This window comes from Hyaena hyaena, unplaced genomic scaffold (genome assembly GCF_003009895.1).
Source record: "Hyaena hyaena isolate Hyena2069 unplaced genomic scaffold, ASM300989v1 scaffold_336, whole genome shotgun sequence".
Lineage (NCBI taxonomy): Eukaryota > Metazoa > Chordata > Mammalia > Carnivora > Hyaenidae > Hyaena > Hyaena hyaena.
The window spans coordinates 824,679-852,165 of NW_024080969.1; the positions used below are offsets into that span (position 1 = coordinate 824,679).

A 27,487-nucleotide genomic window follows, 5' to 3' on the forward strand; every position below is an offset into this window, starting at 1 on the left:
CTTCAAGAAGGGCAACAGCATGATCCATTCCCCACCTCTGTGTGCTCACAGAATTCTCTTTCCACTGAGCCTCTCTCAGGACCAATACCAACCATGTCCCACCGACACTAGCTCAAATCTACATCCTCTAATGATGTGAGTCCTTGCAAGGGGTGACACACGGCCGAGAAAGTCTTCAAGTTTGTGAAGTAGTCAGACCCTCAATGGATGCCACTGGGACATTACCTGAAATCAGGATATTAGAGCTGGAAAGGACCTCAGATTATTTTGTCCAACTTTAAGATAAGGAAGGAAGCTAAGGCCCTAAGAGATCAGAGGGTTACCCAAGGTCACAGCCAAGGGGGAGCCACTAATGACCTAGGACTCGTCTTCGTGAATGGGCTTTGGGGAAGTTGCTGCATGTAAAACGTGAGACTCCACACACTGGTGTCAGTTCCACACACAAGCTTGTAGTGTTCTTCTGGTGTCATCCTTTCTGAGGAGCATGAGAGGTACCTGCAGCCTGGGAACTCGCCTGCTGCCACACTGGGCCTCCTCCTGACCCCAGGCTCTGCCCAATCCTCTTCCCCCAAAGCCCTGCAAAGTCTAGTGGCCTGAAGTCTAGTTTTGGGGTCTGGACTTGTTGATCAGTTCATTAGCAGGACAGCAAAAGCTCAGGCTTGGAAGCTGGGTTCCAGCTGGGCAAATCACAGTGGTCACTTAGCAACTGCGTGAAAGTAAACACAACAGACACAACACAACCTGTCTGTCCAAGGTGGGATACAGCGCATAAGGTGACTGTGGCTGATTCAAAGGAATGGAAGTATAGGGCTTAGCATGGTGCCTGCACATATTAGTTCCCATCCTTCCTCTTAAAATAGAGCTCACCCAGTGAGACCATGGAATTCTGAAGAGCAGCAATTATAGCCAGTATCTTATCTAGTGTAAATCAATTTGTCAGGGTAATGCCTCCAGCAAGAAGACAATGGTTTAGGGCACACTGACCTGCTCTGCCTTTATCTCCTTCTGCTCTCAGGCTGTTTCCTCAGTCACCAGTGTTCATGTGGCCTTCCACAGATCAACGAGCCCTGGAATAGGACCAGGAATCAAGACCAAGATGCTGGTTTGGAAGCAGTTTTAATGGAGATGTGGAGATGGAAATGTATATCAACTCAACACAGGTACCCCAAAATACAAAGCAAAATATCATCTTCAGCTGCATAGCAAATATGATTTAAGAATTTAACATCATGATTTGATCACAAGCGTAAATATAAGTCACCATAAATAAATGTAAATTCATTGTACAAAAATCCCCAACAACTCTTAATACAAATATGGTACATTTGACAGTTTCTGAAACAGAAATTTTTTTAAAACTTTTTAAAACCTAAGATTTTTTTTTTCCTGGTTCTTAGACACACAAAAAAATCAAATCAAAAGGAGGCAGTAATACCAGGGAGGAAAGAATATTAAAGCTGTTTGGTATTCATAAATAAATGCTGCGGCGAGCCAGGGAAATGAAATGTCTTTCGTTAAGGTGAAGACCTCAATTTACCAGGATCAAATCTTTTGATGATAATAGGATTCTACCCAGGGGGTCAAATTCAGGGTTACAGATGCAGGGTAGGAAGGACAGGTTGTTGAAACAGCAATCTCATCAAATGGATGACCCAAGTCTCCACAAAGGCAACGATCATGGGTTTGGAATAAACTCTAGGACTTAATAGCCAGTCCCCTATCTGAAAGAGCCACTGTCCCCAGACAGGACTGAAGATTTCAGAAGGCTCTGCAGCTTAGAGATTTTTTTGTGTGGGTTTTGAAGGAGTGTTCCACTATGTAGTTCTACCAGGTGGTATATATAGCCACTCCCTTTGCCTTTGGGTCACATCTATGGTCACCAAGAAGAAAAAATTTAAAAAATCAGAATAGGAAGTGGTATTTCCAGACAGGAGAATCTGCCAGTGTCCACCCTGAATCACTTTCCTACCCTACAAATATTGTTTCATGGCTCAAAGAGAGCTCAAAGCCCAAGGTTGGTGGTGGGAAGACCCTCTATAGGAGTGGTCCTCAGATTTCCCTGTACAACAGTACAACACAGAGAACCTATGGATAGTGCAGATTTCCCTACCTTACTCCCAGAGATGCAAACTTAATTGGTTTGAGGTAGGGCCCAGGAATCTGCATCCAATGTGCTAATCTCAGGATGTGCAGATACAGACCTTTGGACCACACTTGATGAGCCTTTCTTTCCTCCCTGGTGGGCACAGTGTATCACATAACCCTCTTGCTATGGACCATTTTATTCTTTCCATGGGGTTAAAATGGGCCATCTGATTAATGGTAACGATTTCCATTCGTCCACCCTGAGAGAGCAGATCGTTATTCTATTTTTCTTGCTTTTCTTTTCCTCCCTGGGTTGAGGAAGAGAGATCAAATGTCTCACTTTATATTTTCTTACAAGCTCAGGGGCCCAGGCTTCCTTTGAAGAAGAGGTCCTCTGTAATGAGACATTCATTCCCAAAGCCTTCTGTCCTTCTAACCAGTCTCCCCATGCTCAGTGGGAGAATCTGCAAAGACTTTTGGTTGAGTCTGAGAAACGCATGTAGCTATGCCCCTGTGCAATATGCCCCATGTCTCAAAATCTAAGTTAAAAAGAACTAAGGATATTCAGAGCAAATGATAAAATGTCCCAGGAATCTTTCAGCTTCTAGGACAATGGAAGTCCTGCTTTGGTAGAACAGGACTCCTTTTCTGGGAGTGCATCCTGGTATTAAAAGCTCATTGACAAGTGTTATTTATATTCCTCATCTCCCTGACCCCAATATGTTTTGGGCTTCTGTTGAAATAACCCCTTAATATTTTCTTTCTCGTGGGAGTTTTCCTTGATGAGAGAGTCTATGCAGAGAAGTTGTCCCTAATTTGGTCACTGGCTAATGCTGTAGGTAGTGCTTGGCTGACTTGTTCCATGCTGCACCCCCCACCCCAGGCATCCATTGTCCAGTGAAGCTTGGTGCTCACAGTATTTGCTTAATGGATAAATGAACCATGTCCTCATGAAGCTGAAATGGTCTAATGGCTTTCTGTTTGGGGCTATGGAATTCCTGGCTGTGTTAGTAAATACTGCTTCTGCACAGCAGGCCTGACCATCTTCCTACCATAATTCCACTAAGTGAGATACAACCGTGAATACATTTCTGAGTTCTCTCTAGGAGCACCCTGAGAAGGGAGTGTGCACTGGGGAGTCCAGGGAAGGCTGTGGCCACCACTATCTATCATGGTGTCAGTACCAGGAACCTCGTCTTCTGTTTTCCCTGGCTCTCAGTGTCTGCCCCATCACTGCTGTGGGTGCTAGAATCCTTGGCATCCAGAGCAGGGGGAGATGCCACCTGGGAAAAGGGGGCAAAGGAGCCAGAGAAGGTGAGGAGGCTGGAAAGGGGACACACGCCTGTCAGCTCAGACTGGTATCTCGGGGTATGGCCACCCTCTTTTCTCCATCTCTGAGACTTCACTTCTGAGGTCACATGTGGGCACTGGGTAGGAGGTCACCATTTGGGAGGAGGTCTTGAGAAGCAACCATGGACATGGGGTGGGGCTGTGAGATGCAGAAGGGGTGAAACTAGGGCTCGTAATACAGCTGAGGGAAAAAAGAAAAGAAAAAGCACATACTGCCCTGTTTCTTTTGATTTTTTTTTTCATTTACGCTATGGAAAAACCACCATGGAGATGTCATGGGAGAGCATGCACAGGCCCAGCCCTTAGGAGGTGTAGATGTGGTTGGGGAGGTTCTTGTTTGCTTCCAGGCTTATCCCATATGCTGTCCAGGCGGACCCTGTTGCAGGCTGGCCATGGCTTTTTCTCTCCTGCTTCCTCTTCGCCTCCAGGCCGAGGGTCTGCAGGACCTTCCGCCTAGCAGGTGGTGGCCAAGGACTGGTGGATGGGTGGCTGGAAGCAACGTACATGCTCTACGGTGGAGCTGTCCGTCTCCACGGACTTCATGTACTTGTTCAGGATGGCAAAAACCTCATTGTTCAAAATCTGGTACTTCCGGATTCTGTCTGCCATCTTCTTCAGGGGCTGCAGAAGGACAGGGATGTGCAGGTTAGGGGCAGGAGGAGGGGACAGAGGGGGAAAAAAGGAAGAGCAAGAGAAGAGTTCAGTGAGGTTGGGGTCCAGGGTCTTGATGCTTCAATGATCACGTCGCTCTCTTGCTTAAAGGCCTTCTATGGATTTCCAGAGCTTAGCAATCAAATCTTAACTTGGCCGTAAAACCCTTTGTGAGTTTTGAAACTTACTACAAAGCTACAGTAATCAAAATACCACGGCACTGGCATGAAGGCAGACATACAGATCAATGGGATAGACAGCCAAGACACAAACTCCTCCATATATGGTTGGATGATTTTTAACAAGGGTACAGAAAACATTCAATGGAGACAGGATGCTGTTTTCAATACATGGTGCTGGGAAAACTGGGTATTCACATGGGAAAAAATGAAGCTGGATCCTTACCTTATGCAACATAAAAACAAGAAACAAAAAAACTTCAAAATAGTTTAAAGACCTAAACATAGGAGCTAAAACTATAAAACTCTTAGAGGAAAACATGGAGGAAAAGCTTCCTGACACTGAGTTGGCAATGGTTTCTTAAATGTGACACTAAAAGCACAAGTGATAAAAGAAAACATAAACTGTACTACATCAAAATTTTAAAAACTTGTCTGCATCAAAGGACACTATCAACAGAGTGAAAGGGCAACCCATGGAATGGGAGAAAGTATCTGCAAGTCAATAACTGATAAGAGATATTTATATATCCAGAATATATAAATGTATCCAGAATAATATATATCCAGAATATATAAATATATATGATATCCAGAATATATAAATATAAATGTATATATATATACACAACAGAAAACAATCTGATTAAAAAGTGAGCAAAGGGAGCACCTGGGTGGCTCAAAATCTGACTCTTGATTTTGGCTCAGGTTGTGATCCCAGAGTTGTGAGATTGAGTCTCTGTGTCTGGCTCTATGCTGAGCGTGGAGCCTGGCTAAGATTCTCTCTCCTCCTCTCTCTCTCTTTCTCTCTCTCCCTCCCCCTCTGTCCCTCCCCCCTCTCTGCCACTCTCTCCCACTTGTATGTGCACTCTCTCTCTAAAAATAAAATAAATCTTTTTTAAAAAAGTGAGCAAAGGACTTGAACAGACATTTCTCCAAAGAAGATAAACAAAGATCTGATAAGCACATGAGAAGACGCTCAATATTACCAGTCATTAGTGAAATGGGACTCAAAACCAGAATGAGATACCGTAACTTCACATCCATTATGATGGCTATTACCAAAAACCCCAGAGAACAGCAAGGGCTAGGAAGGATGTGGAAAAACTGGAACTTGTGCATTCCTGGTGGTAATGTAAAATGGTGCAACCACTACTGCAAATGGTACGGCAGTTCCTCAAACATGAAAAATAGAATTAGCGGGGCATCTGGGTGGCTCAGTCGGTCGAGTATCCAATACTTGATTTTGCCTCAGGTCATGATCTCATAGTTCTGTGGGCTCTGTGCTGATAGTGTGGAGCCTGCTTGGGCTTCTCTCTTTCCCTCTCTCTCTGCCCCCCACACCCTGCCAATGCTCTCTCTCAAAATAAATAAATACGTAAAAAAAATGGAATTAGTATATGACCCAGGAATTCCACTTCCTAGGTAAATACAAAAGAAATGAAAGCAGGGACTTGAACAGATATCTGTGCATTCACAGTCACAGCAGCATAATCACAAAAGCCAGTAAGTGGAAGCAACTTGAGTGTTCATCAGTGGATGAATGGATAAACAAAATGTGGTCTATGCATATACTGGAATAATATTCAGCCTTAAGAAGGAAGAAGATTCTGATACAAGTTTCAATGTGGTGAACCTGGAGCACACGATGCTAAGTGAAATAAGCCAGTCACAGAAGGACAAATACTGTATGATTCCTCTTATGTGAGGTTGCTGGAGTCATCAGATCCTAGAGACAGAAGGTGGAAGGGTGCTTACCGGAGGCATGGGGGAGGGGAGACTGGGGAGTTAGTGTTTCACACACACAGAGCTTCAGTTTGGGAAGCTGGAAAAGTTCTGGAGATGGATGGCGGTGACGGCTGCATGACAGTGTGAGTGTACCTAATGCCACCGCACCACACGCTTAAAGATGGTTAAGACAGCAACTTGTATGTTTTATGTCTACTCTGCCACAATGACCAAAACAAAACAAAACACAACAAAAAACCCTTGACGAGGTAGCTCCTGCTTCCCTCTGATTTCAGCTGGTCCTAGAGTGCCAACCTCTGTTCTAGCCACACGTCTTCATGTCTCTGTGCCTCTGCTATGGCTGTTCCCTCTGTCTGGAACATCCTCCCCACGCTGTACCCCACTTTCTGCCTGGTTATTGGCTGCTGGCCCTCCTGGACTCAGCCCAAGCGCTACCTCCATGGGACGCCTTCTCTGGCCACCCCTCCCTGCCTGTCCTCTCAGCCCAATTTAGACGGCCCTTGTCAATGCGCCCCAGCAGCCCCGCTTACTCCACAATGCCTGCACGACTTCTGTGCTCAGTGAGAGTCTGTGTGGATGAGACACCAGTATCAGCAGTCTGACTGGCACAGGGAAGGGGTAATTCAGGTCTGGAGCCCGGCCCAGCCCTGTGGGGTGCCCTGATTCATCCCAGCAGGTTATGAGCAAGTGACTCATGGCTTCCTACAAGAAGGCCCCTGGCCGCTGAACATCTTTGTACCTACCTGTGGTGTGAGGACTTGGCCTCCACCAGTGGCTCGCCCTCCTTTTCAGATGAAAGCCTGCCTGTCAGGCCCGGCCCCCCCTCCCTGGCCCCCGCCACGAGCTGCTTACCACATTCTTAATGACCTCATCCTTCCCGTCCTGCCTCTGTACTTTTAGCAGGTGATAACAGAAGTCAAACAGGTCGAAGCGACGCTGCTGGCCCAGCAGGACGATGATGGAGCAGCCGGCCCAGTTCAGACCATCACCAAAACACTGCCTGGGAGCGGGGAGAGGAAGTGGCTAGAGTGAGGGGCAGGGGAGGGCGGGGGGGGGGGTGCGTCCCTGGGTCAATCCTCTTAATCTGTAAAGTGGGCGCAAGGGAAGATGGGAGCATACGTTCATTCGTTCCAGGGACTGTGGTTACATTAGAAGTCCTTCTAACCACAAAGAGGCGTCAGCCTGTTAGCCACTGATGGAAAAATCACCTTTGCAGAAAACAAATTTGTAGGGGGAAAAATTCAGCCAGTTCTTGAGATCTATGTGGCTGGTTAGAATTCAGATGAGAATCTGTCTAGGACTCTCTGTAGAGGAGCGAGAGGAATGAGTGTCAAGCAAAGGACTGTCTCAAACAGGGAGACCGGGTGGCCCACGCAGGCTGAGGCAGAGATGGGGCTCGGTGTGTGGATGAGCAGACGCTGCTGGGGCGGGGGGGGTGGGGGGGCTGCGGGTCCCCGTGGTCTGGTAAGGCTCAGCCTGCGTGCTTCCTGCACGCAGCAGCATCTTGGCGATTTCGGAGTCTGTGGGGTCATTTCTCTGCTGTTTTCTTGTCCTCAAAGAGCAGCCACGGCCCGATGGGCAGGTTTCCCTGCTTCCCATTACATGCAGGCCCAGCAGCGGCTCTGAAAACAGCTCCCCCGGCCCAGCCCCAACACCACAGCCTTGGGGAAGTTTCTCTGGACCTCACTTGCTTGTTCCCCAGCTCTTGGCCCCTGGAGGACAGGCCTTGCCTGCGTCCTTCACCACCGTGTTCTTGATGTGTAGCTGGGTGAGGGAAGGAAGAACTGGAATCGGCTTTGGTCCTCTCTGCGGACAGCAGAGAGGTTGGGTTACTCTCGAAGGCTTCCTGGTTTTCAGGAGCGGAGGCCTCACAAGCCAGGACCGTGTGAGCAAGTTAGGGCATGACCCTCTGCTGGGGAGGCCTTTCTCTCGGTTCTATGAATCCTGTAATTTTGTGAGGGGTGAGGTGGACACTGGGGTTCTCAGTGCCAAACCCTCAGCAGGGCTCCCTCCTGCCCCCACGATCAGGGCAGCTTCGGGTCTCGGAAAGACGAGGCCCTGAGGGGTCTTCAACCCCAGCGCACATGCTCACGCACACACTCCTCTGCCTCCAGCACGTGTTGCTTTTCCTGGAATGTCCTCTCCTTCCCTCTAAGGGTTGAATCCCAGGCAATGTTCAAGGCTCCGATCTACTGTGTGATTTACATTCCAAAACCTCATTCTGCTCCCTTCTCATGCACCTGTCACCCTTCCTGCCAAGCAACCTCATTCAATGTGCCTTATGTCTGTGCATCTTGTCTCTGTAAACCCCATGAGGCCAGGAACCATGTACGTTTGCTCAGTACTGGTGTCTGTCCAGCACCTAGCACATACATGTATTCCACGGCAGCTGGCGGACAACCTGCCCCTGCCCACCTTTTTGGGTGAGCCCTGGTGGCCTGGTGACTCTGGATCAAGGGACAAAGGCAGGTTGGGTGGCGACCCAGCCTTCCTGGGGGGCACTCACTCGGCTGTGAACTCATTGGTCCCCACAGGGATGCAGTAGACGAACTGCATGGCACTCCAGAGGCGGTGGAACTCCACACACTCGTCAACGTGCATGACGCCATTGGTGGGCGGCGGGCCCCGCCAGATGGGGTCCTGCAGGTAACTCCGGATGCGTGTCAGGATGACTTCAAACATGGACAGGCCGCAGCACAACCGCTCCTTGGTCAGCAGGTCGCCCTCCCGGGCGATGGCGATTTGCTGGGGATAGAGAAGTGCATAAGCCTTCTATCCTTACCTCAGACGCTGTCTGCCACCCCTCACGAGGGAGTCTCACACCTGGGAGCTGGCTGTATATGGGATTCATTCACCCACAGCAGGGCACTAACTTTGTACACCTTAGTGCACCAGTGGGGGTGTCTTATGGTAAGACTTATGTATGGTAAGTAAAATCTAGGAGCCATCAAAGAGGAGGAGTCCAGCTAAAAAAAATCTAGGTCTACCACATCAGGAAATGCCATGTATCCACTGCAAGGACTGAGATGAAACTACTAGCAGTTCACACTCACTGAGTGTGTATGTAATATGTGAGGCCTTGTCCTAAGCTACTTATACCTCACATCAACCCCATGAAAGAAGGAACAATCCCATGAAACACTGCCACTGTTACCCCCACTGTACAGATGAAGAAACTGAGGCTCAGAGAGGCAGCCAGTGAGTAGTAAAAGCTTGGATTTGAACCCTGGTAGTCTAGATCAATGGCTTAAATTGTTAAGTGAATACAGAGCAAGTTTCCAAAAAAGAATGTATACTGTAATCCTATTAAACACATCAACAAGATACAATCCCATAGACAAACAAACAACACTATCTGTGGGGTGTGTGTGTGTGTTTGTGTGTGTGTCTAAAATAGTTTAGAAGGAAATATCAACTGTGGGAGCAGATAGGCTTGGAGAAGTATGCAGGGCTTTCACTTTTTATTTTAAATGTTTTTTTTTTTTTTTTTTATTTTTATTTATTTCTAGGAGAGAGAGAGAGAGACAGCATGAGCAGGGGAGGGTCAGAGAGAGAGGGAGTCACAGACTGAAACAGGCTCCAGGCTCTGAGCTGGCAGTCAGCACAGAGCCCGACGCGGGGCTCGAACCCACGAACCGCGAGATCATGACCTAAGCGAAAGTCGGACGCTCAACCGACTAAGCCACCCAGGCGCCCCTCACTTTTTATTTTAAACACTTCTGTAAAAGTTGAATGTTCCACAATAAGCATATGTTACTCTTTAAATATTTACCACTGATTTTACAGGATCATCTCCTCCAATTAGAAGTCCTCTGACCATTGTAAACTATCTCGATTAATCATTTAAACTGGCTTCACATGTGGGTCCTGGTTATTGCATCTCTAATAATCAGCTGGCTAGACAAGCACATCAAAACACATTACTGTCTGCATTATGAGTAAAGCTGTCTAGGGGTAGAGGTCTCAAAACCATCTGCAAATGGCAGACAGACATTAACAAGGTCAAAGTAAGGTCTCCAAACCTAGGGACAAGGCTAAAGAGGGCCAGCCTCTAGATGGAGAGGTCCACAGGGCATGCATGGGGTCAGCTCTCCAAAAGGAAGTCTCCCCAGAGACCTCATTTGACAGAGTGCCTGGAAGGGGCCTACCTGACTTCCCCCTTTAAGCTATTACCCTGGGGCCCCTAGAAGGAGGGCAATCTCTAAATTAATCCACAGAAGGAAATAAATCAGGAAACACAACACTGGAGCCCATTAGGAAAATGGGTCATGAGCTTAGTTGTCATGACAACTATAAACTGAAAGAAGTCTAGCGCACACACACAAAAATGTGAATTGGAAGACAAATTTGTGTTTCAAACATGAAGGAGAGGGAACCCTGATTCACAGTGACTCATCCTGGTTCCATGGGCAGAGAAAGCTCCTGAGCAGAGAAGAGACCATTCCGGTTGTCACAGTTGGCTAGAAATGTCCTCAAAAGAATCCTGAACCCAGTGTTTCATTCTGTTCTTATCAGGCAATGCTCTAGGCTTGTATTTGGACCCTGAAAGGGCTCTCCACTCTGAAAGAGAGTGCCTGGCCCTCTTACACTGTTGGTGGGAATGCAAACTGGTGCAGCCACTCTGGAAAACAGTGTGGAGGTTCCTCAAAAAATTAACAATAGAACTCCCGTATGACCCAGCAATAGCACTGCTAGGAATTTACCCAAGGGATACAGGAGTGCTGATGCATAGGAGCACATGGACCCCAATGTTCATAGCAGCACTCTCCACAATAGCCAAAACATGGAAAGAGCCTAAGTGTCCATCAACAGAAGAATGGATCAAGAAGATGTGGTTTATCTATACCATGGAATACTACATGGCAATGAGAAACAATGAAATCTGGCCATGTGTAGCAACATGGATGGACCTTGAGGGTGTTATGCTGAGCGAAATAAGTCAGGCAGAGAAGGACGGCTACCATATGTTTTCACTCATATGTGGAACAGGAGAGACTTAACAGCAGACCATGGGGGAGGGGAAGGGAAAATAGTTACAGACAGGGAGGGAGGCAAACCATGAGAGACTCTTGAATACTGAGAACAGACTGAGGGTTGATGGGGTTGTGGGGGAGGGGAAAATGGGTGATGGGCATGGAGGAGGGCACTTGTGGGGATGAACACTGGGTGTTATATGGAAACCAACTTGACAATAAACTATATTAAAAAAATAAAGTCATATTAAGAGCTAAAAAAAATAAAGGTAGTGCCTGGTACATGGATGATGGTCACTAAATAAATAAAAAGCCCATATTTGTTCTCAAGTCATGGATATTCTTCTCTATAAATTAACACAGAGACTTATGGTTTACTAATTAATCTCCTGGGCATCTAGTTAGCCTGAATCAATCCCCAGGGACTGACAATCATGTTGGGGGAAAATCAGAAATGGGGTTTATAAATCTGCAGATAGACTGAACTCTGGTGACCTCTCCTCTACAGCCAACCAAAGGGCCCATGACTGAAATGGTTTAGGGGTTTTGTCCCTGGGCCTTGGAGAAGCATTTACCCTTACAGTTTCTCCTGGGAGTTATAAGAGTAACACACAGTCACTTGGATAAATATTGAAAAACATTTTCAAAAAGTTATAAGAAAATACAAATCTCACATGAACCCAACTACTTAGAAATGAGGTTTCTTAAAATACAGATATATGATTTGTGTTTATTATGTGAGTGTGTGTATGTATCTATATTCAACAGAATTTGTTTACCCTGCTTTTTTCCTCTTCAGATAGCAACAATCTAAAAAAAACATCTCCTTCAATATTTTCAGTAATATAATTTTTAATGGTTATATAAAATGGCCATTGATATATTATCATTTATCGAGTCTTCTACTCTTTTTATTTTTATATTCTTTATGTTTATTTATTTTTGAGAGAGAGAGAGATAGAGCATGGATGGGGGAGGGGCAGAGAGACAGAGGAAGACACAGAATCCGAAGCAGGCTCCAGGCTCTGAGCTGTCAGCACAGAGTATGATGTGGGGCTCAAACTCATGAGTGGTGAAATCATGACCTGAGCCAAAGTTGGATGCTTAACCGACTGAGACACCCAGGCGCCCCTCCAGTCTTCTACTCTTACTGGTTATTTTAACGTGCTTACAAATTTTCATTATCGCAGCTAATTCTTAAGCAACTGTCCTACTACATAACACTTTTTAAGCTTATCTCTGATCATTTTCTTAGGATAAAATCCTAGAAGGAGGAGTAGGACAACGTAGTTCAAGTGTGTACACACTTTAAAAGGCTTTTGCGACATAGCAGCACACTGGTCCGAAGACAAGCAGAAGCGCTCTCTACCCTGTGTGTGAAGTCTGCACTTTGTACCCTCACTAGCACTGTTACCAGTAAGCAAAGTTCTTTGCCAACTTGAGAGATGAAAAATTGTACCCTATTTTTCTAATTTCCGTTTCAGTGATCATTGGAAAGGCTGAACACTTTCACTCTGCTGGCATTTATACTTTTTAGGGTGTAAGTTTTCTTTCACGTCCTTTTCCCTTTGAAAAATGTGCATTACTGACTGTTTGCAGCAAAGGCCCTCAATTTGTGACCTGGTGTTATAAACATATATATGATGTGTGTTTTACATATATTTCATCCAATTCTTCCCTAGTCTAACTCAGTGGGAGTTTTTTCTCTCTCTTCCTGCCGTTCTTTTCTGAGTTAACAAGGGAAAAGAAAAAGCATCTCTGAAAATAAATGTGGAAATAAATTTCTTTGTGAAACACTTTGATTACATTTACTGCCCTTTGGAGGAGAATTATATCTCGCTAATCCTTGATATCATCCTTTGTGTTTTTTGAAAGTCTTTTAACTTATTTTTGTACAACAATCAGGAAAGACAGCTCAACTATGGCTGCCAAACTACTATTAGCCCATTTCACAGGTGAGGAAACAAAGACTGAGATATTCAAGGTCTAGCAGTAGATTATGCATCAATTCAAGTGTGAAGCTGGGACAAGACCCAAGGCTAGTGTGCTTTCCATGATAGCACTGGAGATCAACTCAGATCACCCGAGTATGTCCCAGAAATCAATGCCAGCGGTATGATACCATCAAAACCTCTTGACTTTAAATATGTGGCAGAACCTCCCTGTTGCTCACTTAGCTATCACGTGAGTCCCCTGAACCCCAGCTAGCGTGGAAGGTCATAATTCTGTTAACTTTTGTTTGGTCTATGGAACGACTAAGTTTGGGACTATTCCTTGAGGGCCAGGAGACAGAAAACTGGCACTTCCTCTCCAGCAGAATGTCTAGGCTTTCGTTGGTCAAACACGCAGCATTTGACAAATTGAGATTTCTATCAGTCCCAAGGAAATGGTGTTTGCCAGAACAGGGAAGGAATTCACAGTCTTCTAAGTGGAAACACATGCCAAACCCTGGATGCGAGAGGCCAGATTCTTGTAGGATGACACCAGCGGCGGAACAGACACATTTTACGTCGCTGGCTTGGGGGATTTCTCCCTAAAAGGAAATCTTTAGAGGACTCCTCTGTTCAGCCTCTGAAGGCCAAAAAAAAAAAAAGTATATGCACTGCACAGAATCTGAATTCTCCCCGTGGTGACTCAAAGGACCTAGATGCCACCGAACACTGAGTCATGGTTTTCAGTAGGAGGTGGGTGGCATGCAGGTGGTCTGGCGACAGTGCTCAGGAGCCTGACACTGGAGCAGATCGGGTCCTGCAATGTGCTCCAAATACTTGCCCTGATTTTTGAGAGAACAGGCTGCCTTCTACCCCCTACTGAGTCCCTTGGACTCATCAGCTTTTGTGATAAAAGCCGAGAGGACCCCTGGAATGCAAGCCCAAATGCACAATGGAATCCTAAACCTATTAAACAGTTGGCAAAGGCGAACAAAACAGACCCACCCTGGCTCATCTCACCAGGGCGCCTCATTTCTCTACCTCCGGAGTTCCTCCCCTGGCCTCCCGAAAATGTACAGATTACTCAAGTCAACTTGAAAGGAAGACAGCAAGAGACCCTTGTTGGGTCCCTCCCCTTTTCTCTTCCTGACTCCTGCCTCTGTCTAAGTTCTCTGAGGCAGGGGTCCTGCCCCACTCATCCTCATGTGCAGAGCAACTGGCACTGGTTTGTAAACATTAAGTTTTGTTTCAAATATTTTATTTTTAAGGCATCTCTACATCCAACATGGGGCTTGAACTCACAACCCCGAGATCAAGAGTCACATGCTCTATTGTCTGAGATAGCCAGGCGCCCCTGTAAAAACTGATTTTAATCACAGAATTAACATATGAGCTTATTCACTTTTGAAAAGATTAGCTCATTACAGATAAAGCTGAAGTGCCCCGTGATCACTGCCCCATCTGTGTCTCCTTCACCTCCCTCTCCAGGGGGCGCTACGATTATGAACTAGGAGTATATCATGTTTTAGGAAAAGTTTCACTGATGGGTTTTGTTGTATGCGTTCTTCACCCAACCATGCGCTTATGACCTGTGCATATTGATGCACCTAGATCTCCCTTTTCCTTTTCATTATTATATAGAGAGTATTGAGCATTTAGATACCTTTATCACATTTAGTCAAACCTCTAAAGGTTGTTTCTAGTGTTTGCTTTAACAAACAATGCTACAGTAAGCAGCTGTGTTCCTGTGTTTTTCTAGCAAAGATATCCAGAGGTGAATTGCTGGTTCTCAGGGTGTATGGACATTTAATTCTGAGAGGTAACTTAGCAGAATTCCTGATACTCAGAGAAGCACAATAGATACTTGTCTGACTTCCTTCTTTCTTGGTAGAACAGCTGATACAGGGTGTAGAAGACCCCTGTTTCTCAGGCCTGAAAAACAGCAAATCTCATTCCAGACCTGACCCTGCCACTAACAGGCTTTGTAGACATTCCTCTTTCTGGGCCTCAGTTGCCCTGCCTTTAAAATGAGGGTGTTAAACCAAATGCTCTCCCTTTAAAGTTCCTTTTGGTTCTCAGAGTCCATGATAGAAGTATTGTGCCTGGGGCGCCTAGGTGGCTCAATCAGTTAAGTGTCCAACTCTCTTAATTTTGGCTCAGGTCATGATCTCACAGTCCATAGGTTCAAGGCCTGTGTCAGGTTCTGCTCTGATGGTGTAGAGACTGCTTGGGATTCTGTCTCCCTCTCTCTCTGTTCCTCCCCTGCTTGCTCTCTATGTTTCTCAAAATAAATAAAAATTAATTGTTAAAAAAAAAAAGAGGATTGTACCTGAGGGGTCCCCAGCCGCTCTATCAGAGGGACCAGGTGAAGTGGGGCATACTTGGCTTCCAGGCGTTTCATCCGGACTTCCAGACGCTCCCCTTCTGCAAAAGGAGCAGCAGAGCAGGAAATGAGACTCAGGGCACCCTGGGGGACCTGAAGAACGAAAAACTCTCAGAGGACTGGTGACGTATCTGTGTTCCAAAACTTGGACAGACTGTGTCAAACTGTTCTCCTTCGTTCTGGAAAGTGTGATCAGGACTCACTAGAAGAAAATGTTCTATTACCTTTGTCCAGCAACAGAACTATCTGCCTTGTAGGGTGGTGAGTTCCCCATCATTGGAATGAATTAAAGGAAGACTAGACAGGAACACATTGGGGATCTAGAAGGACCAAGGAACAAGGCCTGGAGTGTCATTTTTAATTCTGTTGATTCTGTGAATATTGAATAGCTGCCCAAAGCTTTATTTAACCTTTCTCGACTGCAGATCTGAGTTTATTGGGATTAGGTGGGCATGAAGTTCAAATGTAAGTTGGCTACTTAGTGGCTGTTAGTGATTTCTTACCTTTGATGTAGACTCTAGGCAAGATGTTTTGGAATGGTGCAGCATGGAGCAAATCACAGACTTCCTCCTGAGACTGCAAACAGAAATGGGGGAAGGAAAAGGGAAAACAATGTTCATTTTAAACCACGAAGAATTTTCATTTCTGAAAGCTTGAGTGCCGCAGACAGCCAGGGTTCAAATTCTGCCTCTTCTACTTACTAGCCGTGGCATCTTAGGCAAGTTGCTTAATCACTTTGAGCCTATTTATTCACCTGTAAAATGAGGACCAGAATAGTACCCATTTAATGGGTTTTTGTTAGGATTGAGTGAGAGAAAGCATAACCTTATAGGATGGTCCTTGACACAAAATGAATGTGCAATACATGTTTCATTATAATCTCACAAGGAATTTGTTAAGGATTTCAAATGAGTGACAGGGGAATCAAATAGAGATGATGGGGCCCAGAACCTGTGTCTTTGTGGTTATAAGGCTTGTAAGCTCAAAGCAGGTGGCTTGGCCAATCTGCCCATCCACCGATGCACATGATTCTATGCAAAGCCATGTGTCTGTTTGGTTTTCTCCACACAGACACCAAATGGTGAGGACAGAGAAACTAGAACCTAGGACACATCTGTTTTGATGGTGACTTACTATGCATAAAAGGCTTAAAAAGAGGGGAAAGTCTGGGGGAAACAGGCCTGCAGGATCAGGTCTAATGGGCTTGGTGTTCCAGGATCAGTTTACGATCAATGGATTTCAGAACAGATGGGGAAAGGGGATGGAGGGAAGCCATCCTCCATGGCTCTTGGCTTCTCTTCTTTAAAGTGTGGGGATTTGGACTGGGTAGGACCCAGGCTTCATTCAACTCCGGCATTCCTGGATCCTAAGCATCTGAGGAAAACAGGACTATGAGTGCCCCTGGCTTTCCTTACCCAGGCATGGGTGGAATATGCCGTCCTGGAAACCCGGAAGGCTGGCTGCTCAAGAGGAGAGCCCCCAAACTCCTTTTATACTACAGATCAGTCCTTGAAGCAAGGCTAGCAGAGGAAAGACAAGTGAACCTTTCAAAAGAACCTGCCTGGCCAGCCCTTTTCCAAAAGGACACAGATCTCAGTGTTTTCGCCAGAGGGGAAAATTTCCCTCTTTCTTAATGAAGCTATTTTCTCCCATAACCAGTAGATCAAACAACCTGGTCCTCATTGCTATTTCTAAACTTAGGTGCTTGGCTTCATCATATCAATCTAAAACTTGTCTTATTGATCATTCAGGCTATAATTTATTAATATGGTGAATTACATTGATTGATTTTTCAATGATGAAAAATCATATGGCCTTGCATTGTGGGCATAAACCTCACTTGGCAATGATGCATTTTGCTTTTTACGTACTGCTGGATATTATTTGCTAATATTTTATTGAGAATTTTTACACTTTATTCATGAGGGGCACTGATTTGTTGTTTTCTTTTTTAATGTCTTTGGTTTTGGTATTAGGATAATGCTGACCTTGTAAGATGATTTGGGAAGAGCTCCCCTCTTTTCTGTATTTTGGAAGCAACTGAACAGAATTGGTATTATTTCTTCCTGAGATGCTTGGTAGAATTCACAAGTGAAACCATGTGCATGTGGAGTTTTCTTTGTTGGAAATTTTTTTAAAAATAAGAAATAACATTTCTTTGATAGACATAGGACTGACTATTCACGTTACCAATGTTTTCCTTGAGTGTGTTTTGGGGGTTTGTACATGTCAAGGACATGGCGGCTTTCACCCTTCCCAAGGTCCCCACTTGGATATCCAGCTCCTTGCTGCATATCACCACTCGCATATTCCATACCTCAACATTTCTAAAGTTGACTGTCCCCTACTTCCCCCATTTGCTCACCAAATGGCACAATCATCTCCTCATTTGCCCAAGCCTAAAGCCTGGGGCTCATTTTCTTTCTCTTCACTTCCCATGACCATTAAGTCCTCATGTCTCTCTCTTTCTCTCTTTTTAAATGTTTATTTATTGAGAAAGAGAGAGAGAGAAAGAGCACATAAGCAGGGGAGGGGCAGAGAGAAGGAGAGAGAGAATCCTAAACCGGCTTTGCACCGTCAGCACAGAGCCCAATGTGGGGCTGGATCTCGTGAACCGTGAGATCATGACCTGAGCCAAAATCAAGATTCAGACACTTGACCAACTGAGCCACCCAGGGACCCCCAAGTTCTCATGTCTCTCGCTTCTTTCCACATTTCTTCCCACTGGCCACCACAACACTCTGAGGTCCTTAAGGGTGGGGGGTGCGGTCTCTAGTTCTGCATCTTCTCCCCAGTGCCTAGGACTTAATGGTTTCTCAATAAATTTGATTAACAAATGCACATTTGTTATCTCATATTTGTCTTAGACAAATAAATATATGTATTTATCCACATGACTAACCTCCAAGCATGAGAATAGCATTACATCCATTCAGCCAACAAAGATTGGTGGAGCACCTGGCACTGTTCTAGCCTTTGCAGATATGATGTTGAACAAGTTAGACTAGATCTCTGCCCTCATGGAATTTATATTTTAGTTGATAGAGACAGATAAAACAAACAAATCAGAAAATTTCAGATGGTGATAAAACAAAATAAGGTAATAGGGTAGAGAGTGACGGGGAGTGGGGAAGGGCCTACTTGAGGAAGGGTGGTTAAGGAAACCTCCTTTTTGAGGGAGAGACATTTGAATAGAAGATGGAATGAAGTGAGGGAGCCAGCTGTACACATATGAGGTAAGAACATTCCAGTGCAAAGGCTCTGGGGCAGAAGGTAAGCTGGAGCCTAGTGATGCCATGCTGGGAATCACAGTACACACTGAGACCCTAACAGTAGGGAGGAACCAGATCACATGGGAGTTCACAGGCATGGTATAAAGTCTGATTTTATCTTAAGTGCAATAAGGAACTGCGGAAGTATTCTAAGCAGAGGGTTGGTTACAATAGCTCCGCTGCCAAGTTTCCCTATCTTTCTCGTTTTCTTTTCTTCCAAAAAACACAGCTGCTCCTAGAAACGTCTTCTTACTAGAGAAGTTGACCATTGCCTGAACTGTTAGCTTTCTATTTTATTAAATTTAGGTGAGTAAAATTGACCTTGGGTGCCACCTTAGGGGATAGAAGAGGAAGAAGGTTCTGGGTCCTTTACAAGAGCAATATTGCTGCTTTGTTAATGTCACATGATGAGCTTCCACTTCAGATTTCTCTGGGGGGATTAGAGTGTTCCATGACCCCTCTCTGCATATGCCCCTGTCCTCCAATTTACAACTGTCGGATCAGGGGTTCTCTGGGGGCAAGGGGGGGCCTCTGCTGGCATGCTTTCTGTGTAGTTTCTGCCTCCTCATGCAGTCTGTCAATGAAGGTGAGGAAAGACAGACGGATGTGGTTTCCTAATAGAGGTGGGAAAGCATTTGCCTGAAAAGTCCTGGAGGATGAGCTACATGGCCATTTGCATAATGAGGCGGCCACATACCTTGCAACACCTTTCATAGAAGGCATATGTTTGGCATTCTGTAGCTGAGGCCATTGCCACGGGCAAAAATGTCCAGTTTAGAGCATACAAAGGCTGTGTCAGGAAGCCAATCAAGCCTCCACTGTGGGCGTCTATGCTAACGGTCAACATCCTACTTATTTAATCTCTATCTTAAGGGATCTACACTTGGCCTTGCACTCCGCCCAGGAACCCCTCCAGCCCCTGGCATGTGAAGCACCTTGAGAGCCGGTTTCTTCCCCACTCACCCCCGGCTCCCTCTGCTCCAGCCACAACAGTGTTTGCTATTTGAATGTACCATCTGTGCACTCATCACTGAATTTTTGCCTTCTCTCTGAAACACCCTCTCCTGTCCCTACTCCCTTTGCTTAGTAAACTCCCACTCTTCTTTCAGATCTCAATTCAACCATCATTCCTTCAGGAAGACATTCTCCACCCCCTGAATACCTCCCCACCGCAGGCAGGTTCCTTTGTTATGTGCCCTCAGAGAATCACGGTCTTTTCCTTTCAACATCTAAACTCAACCTGTTTTATACTTTATACTTGCCTACCTCTGACTGATTAATGTCCACTTCCCCCCACTGGAATGTAACTGTATGAAGGTAGGGACAATGTCCATTTTTAACTATATTTTATTCCAAGGGAGCATGGTGTCCAATAGATAATAAATGCTTAGCAAGCATGTGCAATGAAAGTTGGATGTCTGTGGCATGTAAGGGAATTGAGACTTGGAACAGAATCTCTTCTATTTTGTGTTTTCTTATATGGGCCTGGATGCTTCCCCTTATTACTAAGGAAAGTGTTTTCTCTTCAATTTTACTGATTACTCTGTATGAATTATATGAAGCATTTTTAAGAAGTGCTCCATGTGATGAGATTTTCAGGTGTTCTTAATTTTCTATCCCTCTCTTTCTCCCTGTTTTTTCTACTTGTATGTACTTACTGAATTTTCTATATTGAACATATATTAGAGTAAAAAATTGACCTGAAACAAAACTCTGAAAGTAACTTTTTAACTTTAAAATAAGGAGTTTTGGGGGATTTGAGCTGGAATTAGAGGGAAGGAAATGAAATCCTAGCATGCCATTTGGTCTAGCAAGGAATAACAACTGCATAGATTTAACAATGTAACTACTATATGATTTCCTTTTGTTTTGTTTAGGCTACACTTAAGAACAAGTTGCGGATGCAGAAGAAAATACAAATGTTACGAAAATACAACTTTGACCATACAGAAGCAAAAGCGTAGGGCATAGGAGGTAGAAGTGTTAGAAGTGCAAGTTGGGGGTGTTAATTTTTCTCTTTCACAGAAAGGAGTCAAGATATTAAATAATGTTACGAAAAGAAGCAATGGTAGTGAGTGTATTATCTCTGATTACAAGGGAAGCAATAGGAGCACTAAGTAACGTAATCAAATATTAAAGAGGAAGAGAGAGGGGAGATGTAAATGAGCTAAAATCTCATCTTTCCAACTAGGGAGTCAGTAAGTATTGTCTGAAGTTGCCAATTAAGAAACAGAAGCTATCCTCATATTATTAAGCATTATGTAGATAACAATGAGAACAACTAGGAATAGAAATGATTAAAACAAGTTGCCTTGGGGACTGGGGTACAGGTGGGGCGAGGTGCAGCAGAGCCAAGAATGATGTTTTTCATCATAAGATCATCTGTATTATTTGATTTATCATGTGCAATTAAGAATAATTTAAATGGCACAAAATGAAGAGGTTGGGTTAAACAGTCTCTAAGGGTCTTTCCCTAGAATTGAGAATCTATACCAACATAATGGCTTTGTTCTTCAGGGAAGGAGAGACAATAAGCATTACTAAACGCTATGTGCCAGGTGCTCTGTGCCCATCATCTACTTTGCACTTCAGAATATTCTATGAGGTGGCTCTTATGATCTCCATCTGATGTGCCAGGACACTGGTATTCTCAGGGAGTGACATTTCCTATTCAGGTCCACGTGGCAATAGAGAAGCGGAAGGGCTGACAGGGTTAAGACCCAGGGCCAATTCACTTGGACACCCATTGTTTCCCCATGACAGTCTCATGTGCCCAAAGTCTGAGGAAGTGTGGAATATTCTCCCCCTCATGAGACATACACAGGATGAAAACAATGTAAAATTATCAAACATAGAAACAGGAGATTACTTAAAATCTTACTACATGAGAAACTTTTTAGCCTCACTCATATCTGATAGGATCACATCATTTGTCGCTTTATTTGCTGGATTTTTAGTCATAGCTACTAACATTCTTCAAACTGAAAGAATTGTGACCTATATAGGCAGCTTGAAGAATGAAGAGTCTAGAGCCATCTTGTAGCTAAAGAAACAGGAAATTACTGAAACTTCTCTTCCTCAAACCCCAGAGGTAACCTCTATCCTGGATTTGTGTAAATAATTTCTTCGCAAGCCACTAGTTTTTCAACATCTGCTGGTTTGATACTAAGGTAAATAAACCTCCACTACCTCCACTTAAACTACCACTACATTTGATAAGGTGTGTGCTGGATAGAACAGTGGGGAATAAGATGGCGATGGCCTCAAGGTGGCTGGAGAGAATAGGCCAGGTTTTGAACTGGTGGGAAAAGTGCAATCGCAGATAGAGGGGAGATGAGATCAAGATCAAGTGTGAAGAGAGCAGGGTGGGCTGACAGGCCTATGGGCACACTGGGGCCAGGCTCTCCTTTCGGGGACTGAGGCTGAGTTAGTGCCTCTGGGAAGCTCTGGGAAGAGGAAAGAAGAGACTCATGGTAGCGGAGGGCCTGCTTCTGAAGCTCCGGTGACTTTACATTCCTCACTTCACTTAATACAGAGACTGGGAAGTGGGAATCGGTTTCCCCTAATATCCGAACATAGAGCACTCCTAATGAAACCTGTCCTAAGGCCAAATGGTATAAAGCAAGAAGTAATGACCGTGAATTTATATGGAAAACATTTTTTTTTAAATATTTTTATTTATTTCTAGAAGAAAGAGAGAGAGAGACAGCGTGAGCAGGGGAGGGTCAGAGAGAGAGGGAGTCACAGACTGAAACAGGCTCCAGGCTCTGAGCTGGCAGTCAGCACAGAGCCCGACGCGGGGCTCGAACCCACGAACCGCGAGATCATGACCTAAGCGAAAGTCGGACGCTTAACCGACTAAGCCACCCAGGCGCCCCTATATGGAAAACATTTTGAACATTCCCAGACCCTAAAAAACAACCTCTCTCTTTGGCTTCTTTGACACCTTAGGACACATCTCTCTAAGGGATGTGCAAAATAAGTTGAGCTAAACCACAAATGAGGCACAGTCCAAAGCTCTGGCAGCCTGATGCTGAGATGCTGAGTGCAGCCTCTGGGAAGGAGTGTGGCGGGGCCACTCGTGCTGCCTCTGTGGCCACTTGCTGCAAAAGAAAGGCTGGATGCTATTTTTGCTTTTCACCTTTTTTCCTGAAAGCAAAATCCTCTTTGGATTTCTTGTGGTTAGTGAAAACAGGTACCGTTGTAAGGTCTTCTGGAAAAGCAAGGCGGAAAGCAAAGTTGCAAAAAGCAAGGGATACTTATACTCAGCCCTGGTAGTTTTTGGGTGTGGAAACTAAGGCTCAGAGGATTTGAATCACTTTCCTGGAGTCTCATAGCTATTAAGTACACAGGCAAAACTTGAACTCAGGCTCTTTGATATGCCCTTTCCAGGAGAACACCCAGGAGTCAAGCATTGGCCACTTCCTGCCTTTCTCCCTCTGCAGAAAGATTTCTGTCTCATTCAAGGCTGTGTAACTCAGCAGTGGAGCAAAATGAAAGAACAGGGCAAGGCTGGTTTAGGAGGGTGGCCCAGGGGCCAGGCCCAGGTCAGCAAGAGAATTCTGAGAGGTCTCCGCTCTTTTGCTTACATTCTGTCTATATCCCGAAGAATATACAGCACCTACAACTAAAGAGGCAGTGTCACTTAGCGTGGAGACCATTACACAGAATAAGTCTGCACACGCATCAAGGCGAGAGGAAAAGGCCTCTTGATTCGCAGGAGGGACAAGCGCCTATGGCAAGTCTCAAAATGGGAATGCTGGTTTTTAAACTGCAAGTGGCCAGTAATAACCTACTGGATGGTAAATGTCCTCACTATATGAGCTTCTCTTACTCATCATGAGGTCCCGTGGACCCTGCCCCCACCCCCAGAACACATCTCCTTCTCAACCACAGGACTGCACACCCCAAACCCTGGGTGTTGGAAGGGCTGGCCTTGTAATGTGGCTAACGCAAAAGCTAAGACCCCAGGGAACGATGTTCATTGCAAATCCCTGGAATGAGAAGTCAGCAAATTCATGGACTGGAAAACAATGGAATGAAGTCTGAGTTTTAATTAGAACAGAGGCTCACGGTCCTCCTTGAATCATGCTGCCTTGAAACAGAAGCCGTTGACTGGTGAATGATGCCCAGTTAGTGCCCTATGCCTCGCCAGGTTGCCTTGCTGTACTGGACCGTGCATCTGACCAAGAGGAAGTGGGCATTTCAATTGCCCCCTAGATACCAAAGTAGGACAGATCCCAGTGCCTACAGTGCCAGGACGACAGTTTCCAGGGGTCTCCGACCACTTTGCTTTCATTGGGAGATGATGTCATCTTGTCAGGGCTGGTATTTATTTTGGGGGAGGGAGTTAATGATTTCCATCAAAGATGACAAACAAGAATCCCCCAGGACTATGAATGGTTTATGAAGGCAGTATACTGTCCACGAGGATTCCATCCTAAGGGGTGCCAAGCATACCGCCGACGTCAGAGATTGACTGTTTATAATCATCCTTTCCCAGCAGATGCATTTTGCTCTCTAAAAACCAACATATTATGATCACGGTTCAAAAGAAAGAAGTGAAACATCTGGAGGAAGGCTACCTTTCCACGATTTGCCTGTGGTCAACATATGTGCCAGGAGCGGCCCTGGGGTGACTCCATGACTGAGTCAGTGGCTGCTTTTGGAGGTGATTCTGACAACACATTCAGGCTCAGCAGGGTCGATTGTTAATGTCTGCCCTGGGCTAGAAGAGGGGCAATGGCACTTATGTTACAAATTTGTTGTCCTTGATCTCTTAATACCACCACCACCACCATTTTAGTTACTCTGTATGTGTTAACTGACCTGGCATTTGCCACTTTCTTCTGGAAATGCCCCCAATACTTAATTCCGACAAGGGTTGTCCCATGAACAATTATTAGTTTGGCAGATTTTCCCCTTGGCTTTACTGGGATATAACTGACCTATAACATTGTGTTGATTTAAGGTGTACAGTGTGATGACTTGACACACTGCCGATCTGATGATTGTGAGATGATTCCCACAATGAGGTTAGTTAACACATCTTTCACCTCATACAATTACCATTTTTGGTGGTGGTGGTGAGATCATTGAAGATCCACTCTCGGTAGCTCTCAAGTGGACAGCATAGCACTGTTAACTCTAGCCACCATGCTGTACATTACATCACAGAAGGCAGGTTTTTAAAGTTGCTACTCTATCCTCTTTATTTTTGTTGGTTAAGTATTTATGCTCATTTTTTTAAAATAAGAAAATGCAAATGCATCTTTTTAAAAGGGAAGAAATTTATAATCCCACCACCCATGGGTCATCACTGATAATCTTGGGGGGGTTATCCTGCCTGGTTCATCTATACATATAACATTTAAGAATATATTTTTAAATGATGGGGCATAAAAATATCTATTCTTTTGTAATCGATTTTTATCACTTAGTATACACTATCCTCATCTTACTATGTACAGGACAGTTTCTCTTTTTGTGTTTGTGTTTACCTTTGTTTTGGCCTGGAGGAATCTTTTGGTTTCCCCACCCCCTTTCCTGGGTGGCTATCTTATTTCTCAAAATGATTGGATAAATGATTACCTACTAAAATACTGGCTCAATCTTTCTCCAAACCCATCATAGCAGGCTTTGCATTTTACTGGGGCTTTAAATTTTTTTTTAAACATTTACTTATTTTTGAGAGAGAGAGAGCACAAGTGGGAGAGGCACAGAGAGAGAAGGAGACACAGAATCTGAAGCAGGCTCCAGGCTCTGAGCTGTCAGCACAGAGCCCAACACGGGGCTGTAACTCATGAACCATGAGATCATGACTTGAGATGAAGTCGGATGTAACCAACTGAGCCACCCAGGTGTCCCTGGGGCTTTTAAAGATCAGGTAACATTTCAAATTAACCAAGTCTCTAATAGGAGAATTTCCAACACTGATAGAAAGAGGAAGAGATGCTTTTGTTTGGGTTGGGGGGAGTCCTCTTGGTGTCCCCTAAACCATAACACCAAGTAGGTAAATGTCAACAAGCATTTGGGTAAAAGCCAAGGATGGGAGGATTCAGCTGTACCCTGACCTTCGAAGTCTGCTGTGTGGCTGGACTGTGAACCCAGGCAGAGAGTGTAATAAAGGATGAATGAAGCTGGAGGAGTGGGCATGGCCGAATTTCCTGTGGCCCTGTGGGTCACAGCTGGGAGCTAGAACGTTAAATACAATGAGAAACCGCCTGTCAGTTTAAGCAGGGGGATAACATGACCGGATTTATAGCTGTATGAAGGTCCTTTGCTGCTACATGGAAAATCAGCTCTGTCATTTTACCCCTCACCCCCTGCAATGCTTTACCTACTAGTAAATTTCAGCTTTAACAAGAATAGATAGGCAGTGACTCTCAAAGAAGCTGGGTTTGAGACATTTCTCTTAAACTGCACACAGGGAAAAGGCATTATTGTTTTCTTTCCTCTAAAAGAGCCTCAACCACAGGGAATATCTCCCCATCATGGTCCACAGGAAGAGGGCAGCCGACAGAGGCATTCTAGGAGTTCTCTCAGGGCCACTGACAAATCCCGTGTGGTCTCTTTCTAGTTTGGACTGGACAGCTTTCACGGCTTCATCTGCCTTTCCATGATTCTATACTGATATTTCCTGCTTAGAAATCAAATAGATGGGCAGCGTGAGAGCCGTGGCTGTGTTCAGCACTAGCAGATGCCTCTATAAATTTTAAAAAATGAGGTCAGATGTGACTCCTAAGCATATGTTACCCAAAATAAATCTCACCAAGTAGCACAAGTAGCTGGAAAAAACAAAACCCTCGTAACTTTTCTTCCTCCTTATACACTGTGACCTTGTCTGCTTAGTGACCCTTTTTCTTCTTAACTTTCTAGATTCCATAATGAAGTTTCCTTTTCCCCGCTTCAAACTTGTGTTATGAAAAATACAGAACATATAAAATATTTGAAAGAACAATGCACATCCTTATACTCCTGACGTACAGTCACAATGACCCTTTCTTTTACCATTTCTGTTGTGACTCTATGTTTTACTGAATCACTGAAAGCACATTGAAGTCATTGGATTACTCAGCCTTAAATACTCCAGCGCACAACTCCTAAAACCAAGATTATCTCTGATAGAACCTCAGTTTTGTGAGCACCTACATTAAAAAACATTCTTGGGGCACCTGGGTGGCTCAGTCAGTTAAGCGCTCGACTTCAGCTCAGGTCATGATTTCACAGCTCGTGGGTTCAAGCCCCATGTCAGACTCTGTGCTGACAGCTCAGAGCCTGGAGTCTGTTTTGGATTCTGTGTCTCCCTTTCTCTCTCTGCCCCTTCTTCACGCATGCTCTGTCTCTCTCTATCTCAAAAATAAATAAAAATTAAATAAAAACAAACAAAAAACCCCATTCTTTAAAAGATTTTTTTTTAATGTTTATTCACTTCTGAGTGACAGAGACAGCATGAACAGGGAAGGAGCAGAAAGAGGAAAACACAGAATCTGAAGCAGGCTTCAGGCTCTGAGCCGTCAGCACAGAGGCTAATGTGGGGCTCGAACCCATGAACCATGAGATCATGACCTGAGCCGAAGTTGGACGCTTAACTGACTGAGCCACCCAGGCGTCCCCTATACTTTTTCTAAAGTGTGAAGAAGCAGCAACTGCTCTACCAAACAGACTTCAATGACCTCCTTGTTTGGGAACTGCAGAGTGTTCCTGCTTCCACAGAGGGTTCTCTCTGAGAGGGGCTAGGCACCGACAAGTGCTATCAGGTCACTTCTGCACTTACCAAGTACCATGCTTCTCTATATTATTGCTACTGCTTAGGACAACTACTAATACGTTATGGTTATGAAAGAAGTAATCACTAGATGATTAATAAGGACCAAAAGCTACTATCAAATTGTTCTTCATCAACAGAGCAAAT

General features: G+C 44.8%; 1 protein-coding gene across 2 annotated transcripts in view; it reads right to left on the reverse strand.

The window, feature by feature from the left end:
• Nucleotides 1-1,097: 1,097 nt before the first annotated feature.
• Nucleotides 1,098-27,487, reverse strand: part of CYFIP2 (cytoplasmic FMR1 interacting protein 2) — a 131,952-nt gene continuing 105,562 nt past the window's right edge. For both annotated transcript variants that reach the window (XM_039249455.1, XM_039249454.1), the window contains exons 27-31: nt 15,805-15,877; nt 15,248-15,342; nt 8,521-8,759; nt 6,867-7,014; nt 1,098-4,056 (exon numbers count right to left, since the gene is read on the reverse strand). In XM_039249455.1, the coding sequence (XP_039105386.1) occupies nt 3,889-4,056; nt 6,867-7,014; nt 8,521-8,759; nt 15,248-15,342; nt 15,805-15,877 (723 nt within the window). In that variant the 3' untranslated portion in view covers nt 1,098-3,888. The remainder of the gene's footprint in view (nt 4,057-6,866; nt 7,015-8,520; nt 8,760-15,247; nt 15,343-15,804; nt 15,878-27,487) is intronic.